Source organism: Oncorhynchus tshawytscha, linkage group LG03 (assembly GCF_018296145.1).
Source record: "Oncorhynchus tshawytscha isolate Ot180627B linkage group LG03, Otsh_v2.0, whole genome shotgun sequence".
Taxonomy (NCBI): domain Eukaryota; kingdom Metazoa; phylum Chordata; class Actinopteri; order Salmoniformes; family Salmonidae; genus Oncorhynchus; species Oncorhynchus tshawytscha.
In genome coordinates, this window is record NC_056431.1 from 36,573,314 (window position 1) to 36,586,887 (window position 13,574).

Genomic DNA, 13,574 nt, shown 5'->3' on the forward strand with positions numbered 1-13,574 from the left:
GTTTCTGCTGGTCAAAGGGAGCCGGCGATTTGTGCCAAACGAATTGGGGCAGGAGATGTGAATTGTTTTGCTCTCAAGAAAAGGGCATCATTGAAAGATATATATGATATTAGGCCACTCTTGGCCATGATTACAGACACCTGTGTCTTTTGACACTATATAAATGAGTCATCACACAGTGTTTGTGATTATACCCTGATGAAGACAGCTTGGCTGTCGAAACATTGGTAATTACATTTTTGCATCTGAGCTCCTAGAGTGTGCGGCTCTCTTTTATTTTCAAGTTCATTCCTGGGATGTGCCACAACTGGCCGTGGCCAGGAGTCCCATAGTAAGAGACATAATTGGCCCAGCATCGTCCAGGTTAAGGGAGGGTTTGGCCGGGACGGCTTCACTTGGCTCATCATGCCCTAGCGACTCATTGAGGCGGGCCGGGTGCCTGCAGGCTGACCCTGGTCGCAAGTTGAACAGTGTTTCTTCATACACATTGGTGCAGCTGGCTTCCGGGTTACGCTGGATGATGTTAAGGAGCGCGGTTAGGTGGGTCTTGTTTCGGAGGATGCATGACTCTACCTTCACCTCTACTGAGCCCGTTGGGGAGTTGCAGCGATGAGATAAGATCAAAAAAGGGGGGTAATATACTCAAAATAATAATAATAATTTTTACAAATTACAACTACATTGAGAGCATCTTGACTGGCTGCATCACTGCTCGGTATGGCCACTGTTTGGCATCCGACTGCAAGGTGCTACAGAGGGTAGTGTGTACGGCCCAATATATCACTGGGGCCGATTTCCCTGCCATCCAGGACCTCTATACCAGGTGGGGTCAGAGGAAGGCCCTAAAAATTGTCAGATTACAGCCGCCGAACTCATAGACTGTTCTCTCTGTTCCCACACAGAAAGCCAGAAGCCAACAGGACCCTGAACAGCTTCTACCCTCAAGCTATAAGACTGAGAAATAGCTACCTGGAATATCTGCATTGACCTTTTTTGCACTAACCTCTTTTGACTCATCACATAAACTGCTGTTTATTATCTACCTCAACCCCTGCACATCATCACTAGTGCAGTAGTGAGTGCATTAATTTTCTTATTTGTTCATACTTGTCCCCCATGGGATTTGAACCGACAACCCTGGCATTGCAAGTTCCATGCTCTACCAACTGAACCACTCAGGACAGAAATTATAACTTGTGTTATTATTTTCCTATTTATTCCTTGTGTTATTTTTCTATTTTTCCTCTCTGCATTATTGGGAAGGGCCTATAAGTAAACATTTCACTGTTAGTCAACACGTGTTCATTATGAAGCAAGTGACAAATACAATTTGATTTGATTTAACAAGTGAAGTAATAAGGGATCATAACTTTCACCTCGATTCACCTATCAGTCTATGTCATGGAAAGTGCAGATGTTCCTAATGTTCTGTACACTCAGTGTACGTCAAAGTGCTTCTATAGCTATATACACCATGATACTGCCTATTTAATTTATTCATTTAGCAAACATAAAGCTCATAATCCAGTGTCTTTTTCACAGTCAACACACCCATATTTCAGCTTTAATTAGCTTTAAAACAGCAACATTTTCTCTCAGCATCATTGCAAAAATATTTTGAATAGCATGATATTAGCTACATCTTTCTCTTTACCCCGTGACAAAATGTGTAAAATGAGAGAGATATATATATATGGGGCCCAACCAAATTTCTGCAAGCCCACCTACCAACGAATTTCTAACTATGCCACTGATTACTAACCTCCATTCTCCTTCGTTAAGTCGGTTTCAAGGCTACCCCTGTCGGCTGCTCCTGATCTACAGTTTACTACAAACGTCCAGCTTTCAAGAAACTGTAACAATGCGTCTCTCGAACATCTCGTTATGTCAAGGCAGCATATCGTATTTTTGATCGCTAGAAATAGCCTACTGCTTGGAGGAAAAGCATAAATATTATTCAATAATGTTGTCTACTGTTAAATATCCATTATGTTTTATGATCCGGTTACTGTACATATATGTATGAATTGATGAAAAAATAAACATGGGAAATCGTTTTTGTGGCATTATCGGATATTACAAAATATATAAACTTTTGTCGCTTTAAGACTGGGCTGCCTTGAAACCGTCAAGTTCCATGTTTGTATCGAGAAATTGAAGGTTCTGAACTGAACTCCATATTGAAACAAAGTTGTCAACTAGAATCTCACCCTTTTATTTCTTTATTTTAACATTGTATTTCATATGCACCGATGTTTTCAAGATATTAGCTTTAGAATAGGGGCTATTTTACTTAATTTTCCTGCGGTGAGTGGCAAAATATAAATAATATTTTCTATATTTAAACTTCCTTGAGCTATTATACATAGTCAACATTATAAACGGCTGTTTTTCTTTATTTACGGAACAAATGGACATCGCTTCCTCAATAATCACGCAAGTAATGAGGGATGAAGAGGATAACTATAGTCTGCGCGACGAAGGTGAGTTTGGAAAAGTTTTCAAGAAGTGTTCTGTTGCGCATGACAAAGTGAATATACATACACAAGACAGGATGGTGTTTAGATGGTCAAAGCCAGAACTAAATAAATAAATCCATTTTAAAGTTCAACGGAATATGTAGAGACCCCTGTAATATTGCACTACCATAAACAATTGCTTGAAATTATTGTAATTTACAGTCAAACTTTTGACTAATCGAAACTATCATTGTGAAGCCATATAGCTCGCCTAGGACATGGCCCACTGAAAGGCCTAAATTATTATTTTCGCTAATAACTTTTTGTTTGGCATAGCATCTTGTATTTATAAAAGGATGTAGTTGAAATTATTGAGTCAACGTAGGAAATCACAACCGAGTTTTTGAAAGCGTTGGGGGAAGGGGCGGGGCCGAAATGACTTGTATGACGGTACCAATGTTTTTGATTTGTGACTTGTGACTTGATTTGTGATTTGTGACAATCCGACCAAATTCACATAGCAATGTTATAGAGCTGTCATTCTCATTGAAAGCAAGTCTAAGAAGTGGTAGATCTGTTCTATGTGTGCTATTTCTATGCGTCCTGTTCTTAAATTTAGTTTTTGCATCTTTTATTTTCAGTTTTGTACACCAGCTTCAAACAGCTGAAAATACATTATTTTTGGTTATGGAAAATATATTTCACAGCGGTTTAGATGGTATGAGGATTCTGTACACTATACTTGCTTGTTGAACTGAAATTAGGCAAACTATTAGAATTTTAGAAACTAGGAAATGGCAGGGTGATTTTGGCATAGTGCATCTTCAAGTTAATTTTGTCGTACAGTTATGGAAACAATGTAGGATACACCTTTATGGCTAAATAGCCTGTTAGTCAAATGAACAAAAATGTAGCAGTTCTTTTTTATTTTCTGATTTTCACTGAACAAAAATATAAAAATGCAACATGTAAAGTGTTGGTCCCATGTTTCATGAGCTGAAATAAAAGATCCCAGAAATGTTCCACATGCACAAAAAGCTTATTTCGCTCACATTTTGTGCACAAATGTGTTTACATCCCAGTTACTGAGCATTTCTCCTTTGCCAAGATAATCCATCCACCTGACAGGTGTGGCATATCAAGAAGCTGATTAAACAGCATGATCATTACACAGGTGTCCCTTGTGCTAGGGACAATAAAAGGTCACTCTAAAATGTGCAGTTTTGTCACACAACACAATGCCACAGAGTTTTAAGGCAGCGGGCAATTGGCATGCAGAATGCAGAGCTGTTGCCAGAGAATTGAATGTAAATTTTACTACCATAAGCCACTTCCAATTTTTTGCAGTACGTCCAACCGGCCTCACAACCATAGACCACGTGTATGGTGTCGTGTGGGCAAACAGTTTGCTGATGTCAGTGTTGTGAACAGAGTGCCCCTTGGTGGCGGTGGTGTTATGGTATGGGCAGGCATGAGCTACGGACAACTAATACAATTGCGTTTTATAGATGGCAGTTTGAATGCACAGAAATACAGGCCATCGAGGCCATTGTGAGGCCCATTTTCTTTAAGTTATATGTGACCAACAGATGCATATCTGTATTCCCAGTCATGTGAAATACATAGATTAGGGCCTCATTTATTTATTTCAATCGAATGATTTCCTCATATGAACTGTAACTCAGTACAATCTTTGAAATTGTTGCATGTTGCTTTTATATGTTTGTTCAGTATATGTTGGACACCAATTCAAATGGAGTAGTTGTCCTCCAAGAGACATCAAGCTACTCATGTTCAGGCTGTCCCACTACTACACTACAATTGGTCGACTGCCAGGTGTCTGTTCACAGGTCACGCACCAAGCCCCGAAAATGTGCAAGTGCACGCTTCCCCAGTGGGACCACTGCAGTGATCCCACCGCTGCCACCAATGTAGCGGAAGACAAAATTACAACAGAGACTCAGACCATGATGCAGAATAAGGCATCTAACAGTCTGTGCCACATAAGCCCGGGCCTCTGGGCAGAGTCAGTAGTCAAAGCTCCCAGGCTTGACAGAGGCTATACTCCCTCCACTGATCTGTATTTCTATAAACAGGAGAGTGTTATTATTATTCCGACAAAAAATGTTGTGCTCTGCATTTACTTTTATGCTCTGTGGTCATCTCTTATTCTCTGCATTGAAGTGTAGCTTGTTATGTAAACGCAGCAAAAAAAGAAACGTCCCCATTTCAAGACACTGTCTTTCAAAGATAATTTGTAAAAATCCAAATAACTTCACAGAACTTCATTGTAAAGGGTTTAAACATGGTTTCCCATGCTTGTTCAATGAACCATAAACAATTAACGAACATGTACCTGTGGAACGGTCACTAAAACACGGTAGGCAATTAAGGTCACAGTTAATCAAATATAGGACATGAAAGAGGCCGTACTACTGACTCTGAAAAACACCAAAAGAAAGATGCCCAGGGTCGCTGCTCATCTGCTTGAACGTGCCTTAGGCATGCTGCTAGGAGGCATGAGGATTGCAGATGTGGCCGGGGCAATAAATTGCAATGTCCGTACTGTGAGACGCCTAAGACAATGCTACAAGGAGACAGGACAGACAGCTGATCGTCCTCGCAGTGGAAGATCACGTGTAACAACACCTGCACAGGATCAGTACATCCGAACATCACACCTGCGGGACAGGTACAGGATGGCAACAACAACTGCCTGAGTTACACAAGATGTCTTTTGGTGGAGACGTTGATATTTATAGTAAATAATTCATGTGCTTTTGGTTTCCTACCCTTCAGCATAGGCTAGTCTTTAATGTTGCATAAATGTGGGCTGATCAACAGTATGTTAATTATAATTATGTGTACAGTTCTGCTGCCAAGCCCTACACACATCCTGTTGGAGCAATGTACATTTAAACTGGTTACAGCGGGACTGTTTTTAAGAAGGTACAGCGCTGCAGAACATTGTCTAGAACAGGGTTATCTCTATTAATTACATTTATATCTGCACATTCAGTATGTTTCAGTGTGTGCAGGTTTTTGTTCCAACAAACACCACCACCTGACTGATTCAGCTAATTGTCAAGACCTTATTTTGATGAATTTGGTGTTTTAATTCTGAATCTGATGTTTGTTTTTGGGGCTGCTGGTGCTGAGTTGGTCTCTATTCTTGTGCACTGCTCACACAACTTAAAACACCTGCTATACCCTGAGTGTACAAAATATTCCTAATATTGAGTTGCACCCCTTTTTGCCCTCAGATCAGCCTCAATTCATTGGGCATGGACTCTACAAGGTGTCGAAAGCGTTCCACAGGTATGTTGACTCCAATGCTTGCCATAGTTGTGTCAAGTTGGCTGGATGTCCTTTTGGTTGTGCATCATTCTTGATACATTCGGGAAACTGTTGAGCGTAAAAAACCCAGCAGCATTACAGTTCTTGACACAATCAAACCGGTGTGTCTGGCACCTACTACCATACCCTGTTCAAAGGCACTTAAATATTTTGTCTTGCCCGTTCACACTCTGAATGGCACACAAACACAGCCCATGTCTCAATTGTGTCAAGGCTTAAAAATCTTTCTTTAACCTGTCTCTTTCCCTTCATCTACACTTATTGAAGTGGATTTAACAAGTGACATCTGACATGTACGCTAACAGTCATTATAGTGAGACTGTTCCTACACCCTCTTGTGGATCATTTGAGCTCTGGGTGCACCAAGGGCTGCATGGCTGCCTCTCTGTGTTCACTTTGTTGTGAAATACAATCTAGATAGAGGTGGCGTATACTCCAAGATGGCTCTGAGTGCCTTCTCTCGTCTTCTATTGGTTTACTTCCTCTGGGTTAAAGGTTGTGTGGCTGTGGCTGTATTCCATGAGAGAGGGGCCAAGCTAGAGGCAAGGGGGTTCTTGGTGGGCCCTGTCACTTCACACAACTTTTAACCAAGTGTGAAGACGTCTCAGATAGTGGTGTGATCTGTAAACCTTGCAGAAAATCAAATACAGGCACCTTTAAAACTACGGGCACACTTGATAAAGATGAGCAAAAAGACTATATAAAATAAATTATACAAATACTGAGCTATAGAACTCGCCAAAAAAACAGAAACCACTGGTTCGATCTGCCATTCCTATGGAGAAAATGAATGGGGAAAGAAAAGGGTTTGGGATAAACATTGAAAATAAGGTCTGAGGTTAACACAGACTTAGGTGATCTTATATATTTTGTGCTATGAGATGATATTAGTCACTTAACATTACCTTAAGGAATTATAAAGCCTTTGTGTGCTTTTTTTATTATAGAAATGCTTAAAAATTCACAAAATATTACGTAAACTGATGAAGATTATCTCATAGAACAAGATATCCTAAGCCTGTGTTTGCGACAGACCTTATTTTCGACGTTTATACAAAAACCCTTCAAAAAAACACACCTTTTCCCATAGGATTTGTCCGACGAAACATGGGGGAGTTAGTGCCTACAAAAAGACACCAGTACTATTGCTCTCTATTGCATACTCAAAAAATGGGAAAATTAATATAAATAAAATAAAAATCTTTAGAGAAAGTTGGCAGAATCACACATTTGCTATACAATGTAACAACTCGTATTCGGAAGGATGGATCAAGGGGGACATTTTTTTATTATTTCTTTCTTTCTTTCTTTTATTTAACCTTTATTTTACTAGGCAAGTCAGTTAAGAACAAATTCTTATTTACAATGACAGCCTACCTGGGAACAGTGAGTTAACTGCCTTGTTCAGGGGCAGAATGACAGATTTTTACCTTATCAGCTTGGGGATTCGATCCAGCAAACTTTCTGTTACTGGCCCAACGCTCTAACCCAAAAGTAGGCTCCCAGCTGCCCCTCAAACCACTAGACTACCTGCAGAGATCGTGAAACAAAACAACCCGGGCAAAGGACTACTAAGAACAAAGAGAAAAAGGGGAAGGAAAGACAGTGTACGGCAGTGGTTGAGGAAGAATAAAACAAAGATTCACGCTTCCTGCTCTCCAATGTCCAATCACTTAAGGGATTTTGTACACTCATATGTTTACATCCCTGTTACTGAGCATTTCTCCTTTGCCAAGATAATCCATCCACCTGATAGGTGTGGCGTATCAAGAAGCTCATTAAACAGCATGATCATTACACAGGTGCAGCTTGTGTTGGGGACAATAAAAGGCAACTCTAAAATGTGCAGTTTTGTCACACAACACAATGCCACAGATGTCTCAAGTTTTGAGGGACCATACAATTGGCATGCTGACTGCAGGAATGTCAGCCAGAGCTGTTGCCAGAGAATTTAATGTGCATTTATCTACCATAAGCCACCTCCAACATCGTTTTAGAGAATTGTTAGTATGTCCAACCGGCCTCACAATCGCAGCTCAGGACCTTCACATTTGGCTTCTTCGCCTGCGGGATCGTCTGACACCAGGCACCTGGACAGCTGATGAAACTGAGGAGCATTTATGTCTGTAATAAAGCCCTTTTGTGGGGAAAAACAAATTCTGATTGGCTGGGCCTGGCTCCCCAGAGGGCATATGCCCTCCCAAACCCACCCATGGCTGCACCCCTGCCCAGTCATGTGAAATCTATAGATTAGGGCCTAATGAATTTACTTCAATGGACTGATTTCCTTTATATGAACTGTAAATCAGAAAGATAGTTGAAATTGTCGCATGTTGTGTTTATATTTTTGTTCAGTATATATGAATACAGGGAGGCCTGTGTGATGACCTTTTCCAAAACTTGGCTGTCGGAGGCTGTGCCCGACTCTGAAGTCACCGCTGACGGATTCACTATTACCCGTATGGACAGAGACAGTGAGGCTACTGGTAAGGAGCATGGAGGGGAGTCTGTATGCTGATCAATGACCAATGGTGTAAAACTACAATTGTCATGAGAGAGAAAAATGCACTCTTGATATAGATGTACTGTCCGTGTCACTATGCCCGTTCTACCTCCCCTGTGAATTACTCCACCTTTTTCTTACAGTTGTTTATATCCATCCAAGAGCGAACATTGTCAATGCAGTTGGTCAAACATGGTCTCCGACCAACTTATAGACAGTTACTCAAAAAGGCGGTGGTGGAAAAACAAATACAGGCGTGGGACAATGACAGTATTGCTAAATTGCAAGGATGCTTTGATTGTGCTACCTGGAGCGTATTTGAAGAATCCTCAGCTGACCTGAACCGAGATGACGGATGTAATATCTGTGATATCTGCCTATATTGAATGTGTTTGCCTCCGGGAATCTACTAAAACTGAACAAGTTCTTCACCCGCTTTGAAGCAGGTGGCGCACACGGTCCCCCGGCCTGTCAAGAGGAGGACGTCATGGCAACCAACAGTGCGCTTGTCATCAATGAGGAATTCATACAACGAGCACAAAAAGAGCCCGGTGCCTGATAACTTAAGTGTTCATGTCCTGAAACACTGTTCCACTCAGCTTAGCGGTGTCTTCTGCTCTTTTCCAGCGGTCCCTGGATACATTGAATTTACAATCTTTGTGGAAAACATGTATTGTACCTGTCCCAAAAACTTCTCATCCATCTGCATCAAATGAATACAGACCTGTCGCTCTTACCTCTCTCTTGATTAAATCTCTTGAAAAGATCATTAAGGCCTATATAATCAACACCACTGAACACTATCCACTATCGGCATATCTATTTTTTATGGCCATCGAAATGTCAGCTATTAAAATCAGATCCAACGATAGTATCAAGGGCCTAGAAATCAAGGGTTTAAAAACGATGGTGTCATTGTATGATGATGATTCATGTTTTCTTTTAAGTCCACAATTTGGGTCCCTCAACTGCCTCATAGATGATCTAGCTACTTTTTCTAAACTCTCTGGATTACAAAAAATGTAATAATTGTACTATGTTACATGTTGGTTCACAGAAAAATACAACTTTTACATTACTATATAGTTTACCAATAAAATGGTCTGATGGTGAAGTGGACATGCTCGGTATTCATATCCAGAAATAAATAAATAATCTCACTCCAATAAATGTTAATTGAAAGTTAGCAAAAATTGATAAGATCTTGCTACCATGAAAAGGAAAATACCTGTCTATTTGTGTAAAAATTACCCTGATTATCTCTTTAGTCATATCCCAGTTTACCTATTTGCTTGTGGCCTTGCCTACATCTAGCGACTTGTTTTTTTAATTAAATGAGCAAAAAATATTCAATTTTGATTCAAATGATTAAATATTAAAACTTTAGACCTCTCACTAAAGGCTTCAGTCATTTAAAAGTTACATTTAAATCCAAACTGGTTCTCTAGCAGATTAGAAGGAATGTCTCACCACATGTTCAATAATGTCCCCTTTTCCTTTCATTCAGATTACAACCTCCCACTTTAGGTTATTTGAAAATGAAATGCTCTCCAAAATATTGCTATTTTTAAACAAGCCATAGAAAGTTGGTTGCAATTTCAGTTTAATCTACCAGAAAAGACAGAACAAATATTACAATAAATACTATGGTTAAACTCAAATTTACTGATGAATAACAAAATAAAGATTTTGGGAAAACATGCTTAAAAAAGGTCTAATGTTATATCATATATATTCTATTATACCAGTCATAAATGGGACTGGTGGTGTTATCTCATACATGCAGCTAACATAAATACACTGCTCAAAAAATAAAGGGAACACTTAAACAACACAATGTAACTCCAAGTCAATCACACTTCTGTGAAATCAAAAGTATTTAATAAGAATATTTCATTAATTCAGATCTAGGATGTGTTATTTTAGTGTTCCCTTTATTTTTTGAGCAGTGTATATGGAAATGTCTGCTCTACTCAAAATTACAACCAACTAATTACAGCATTACCGCTAAAATGGAAGAGGCAAGTGGAAAGGGGAGAAAGTAAAAAACTTGTGGTGAATAAAAAAAAGTATACCAGTTTCATTTAAATAAATTTTTACAGCTGTGCCATATAGATTGCAAAATAGTTGGGAAGAGATTTTCGATGTACCGATTCCATGGCACATGGTTTATGAAATGATACACAAAACAATGCTGAAGTCAAAACTTTAAGTTTTATATTTAAATTATTCTACAAAATCTTTGTTTTATATGTGTATTTTATATACAGTGCATTCAGAAATTATTCAGCCCCCTTGACTTTTTCCACATTTTTTTTACATTAAAAGCCGTGTTCTAAAATGGTTTAAATAAACATTTTTCCTCATCAATCTAAATATAATAACCCATTATGACAAAGTGCAAATGTATAAAAAAATTAAATAAAATAAAAATGATTCAGATCCTTTGCTATATGACTCAAAATTGAGGTGCATCCTGTTTTCATTGATCATCCATGTTTCTACAACTTGATTGGAGTCCACCTGTGGTAAATTCAATTGATTGGACATGATTTGGAAAGGCACACTCCTGTCTATATAAGGTCCCACAGTTGACAATGCATGTCATAGCAAAAACCAAGCCATGAGGTCGAAGGAATTGTCTTTAGTGCTGTGAGACACGATTGTGTCAAGGCACAGATCTGGGGAAGGGTACCCAAAACATTTCTGCAGCATTGAAAGTCCCCAAGAACACAATGAGCTCCATCATTCTTAAATGGTTGAAGTTTGGAACCACCAAGACTCTTCTTAGAGCTGGCCGCCTGGCCAAACTGAGCAATCGGGGGAGAAGGACCTTGGTCAGGTAGGTGACCAAGAACCCAATGGTCACTTTGACAGAGCTCCAGAGTTCCTCTGTGGAGATGGCAGAACCTTCCAGAAGGAAAACCATCTCTGCAGCACTCCACCAATCAGGCATTTAATGAAGCGTGGCCAGACAGAAGCCACTCCTCAGTAAAAGGCAAATGACAGCCAGCTTGGAGTTTGCCAAAAGGCACCTAAAGACTCTCAGACGATAAGAAACAAGATTCACTAGAGAACAATTTAATCAAAAAATAAGACTGTAATGTAACAAAATGTGAAAAATGTCAAGGGGTCTGAATAGTTTATGAATGCACTCTGTATATATTTACAAAAACATGTATGGGGGATTGGAAATGATACAGGCAATTATATTGATGGAAGTCAATCTATGCAATCTATCTGCAATATTAAAGCTGACCTAACCCCTAAAAAATATATATACAATAAACACCAAACGCCTCCTTGACCCCCTCCAATTTGCATACCGGTTGGAGAGAGGAACAGATGATGCCATCCTCTCAATCTTAAATGTGGTTATATTTCATTTGGAGGGCAGAAAAACCCATGTGCTTATCATGTTCGCAGAATTCTCCCCGGCATTTAACACAATCAATTTGTTTGTCATCGTGGACAAACTGAGAGGAGACTTCAGATTTTATGCTATGCTTATCACATGGATCACCAACTTCCTAACTGATAGGTCTCAGCAGGTACGATTTTGCAACACACTCTGAGGTGCGCACTACTTCAATTGCTTTGGTCAGCCTCTTTGAAGGAAATGAGACTGAGCACGGACTGGCTCTGGATGATGTTTCTGTCTGGTATGAGTCATCCCTTCTAAAATTAAACATATGAACAACAGAGGATATGGTGATTGTCTTTCAAAGCAATGCTACCATGCACACACCATCACTAATAAAAGGGGAGCCCATCGAAGTAGTGTAGGAGTACAAATACTTTGTGCTAGTCACAACAGGCTGTCCTGGGAAACAGTGTACTGACGCTATTTTTAAGAAAGGCCAACAGAGTGTATTTCCTACGGAAACTGGACTTTTTTAAAGTGGACCTAACCATCATAGACAAATCATTAATTGAGAGCATTCTGTTGCTTGATCTGCTGGTTTGGGAATATCAAGGTTGCACTGAAAAATAGTTTGGGAAATATAATGGGATAGACCTCTCTACCTGGGCATAGCCCTTCAGAAGGCAAATAAAATAAAATAAAAGGCAAATAAAATAGAGTTGACACCTCCCACCCACTCCACCCCGAATTCCATTTTTTTTTAAATAAGTACCCTTTTTAATTCCGAATGCAATTCTGCAGCTTAACAAAATGTTGGACTAATTGCACTTAAGCACTTGCACTTTAACATGTCGCCTTTTTTTTATATTTTTTTAATATGAAATTGCACTTACCCAGCCTACTTGCTTGTAAACATCCTTTGCAATTTTTTTATGTGATATGTTATGACTGCTGCAGAATGAATTGCCTCCCTGAGGACATTACAGTTTTCTGAATCATATTTTACAGTCGGTATCAGGTTATTTTCTGCATACGCATCCATCTTTCGATGCCAAACCCACCACTGGTGTACGTGGCCAAAGAGCTCTATTTTCATTTCATCTGACCATAGCACCCGGTTCCAAGCAGGTTGATGTTTATTGTCATGAGTCTTGTCCTGGAGACAGAACTGAGTGATTTCCACTTTGGCCAGCTGCAAAGTCAAAATAGGCTGAAATTGTAAAAATGCATGAAAATCAAAACGTGCTTTTGGGTCTTAATTTAAGATTAGGGTTAAATCAGATCAAATTTTATTTGTCACATGCAGATGTTAATGCGAGTGTAGCGAAATGCTTGTGCATCTAGTTCCGACCATGCAGTAATATTGAACAAGCAATCTAACCTAACAATTCCACAACAACTACCTTATACACACAAGTGTAAAGGAATGAATAAGAATATGTACATAAAAATATATGAATGAGTGATGGCCGAACGGCATAGGCAAGATGCAGTAGATGGTATAGAGTACAGTATATACATATGAGATGAGTAATTTATGGTATATAAACATTATATAAAGTGCCATTGTTTAAAGTGGCTAGTGATACAAAATTATTACATCCATTTTTCCATTATTAGAGTGGCTAGAGTTGAGCTCTGTTACCTTAGCTTTCTTGGGAACAGGAACAATGGTGGCCCTCTTGAAGCATGTGGGAACAGCAGACTGGGAAAGGATTGATTGAATATGTCCTTAAACACACCAGCCAGCTGGTCTACGTGGCTGGGGATGCTGTCTGGGCCTGCAGCCTTGCGAGGGTTAACACGTTTAAATGTTTTACTTGAGTTGGCTGCAGTGAAGGAGAGCCCACAGGTTTTGGTAGCTGGCCGTGTCAGTGGCACTGTATTCTCC

At 39.6% G+C, this 13,574-nt stretch overlaps 1 protein-coding gene across 1 annotated transcript in view; it reads left to right on the forward strand.

Annotated features, from left to right (window-relative positions):
* The first annotated feature begins 1,764 nt into the window (after window positions 1–1,764).
* The window catches only part of LOC112234881 (carboxy-terminal domain RNA polymerase II polypeptide A small phosphatase 1), a 58,221-nt gene continuing 46,411 nt past the window's right edge, over window positions 1,765–13,574 (forward strand). Inside the window, exon 1 of the mRNA XM_024403216.2 lies at window positions 1,765–2,483. Coding sequence (XP_024258984.1) covers window positions 2,451–2,483 — 33 coding nt within the window. The 5' untranslated portion in view covers window positions 1,765–2,450. The remainder of the gene's footprint in view (window positions 2,484–13,574) is intronic.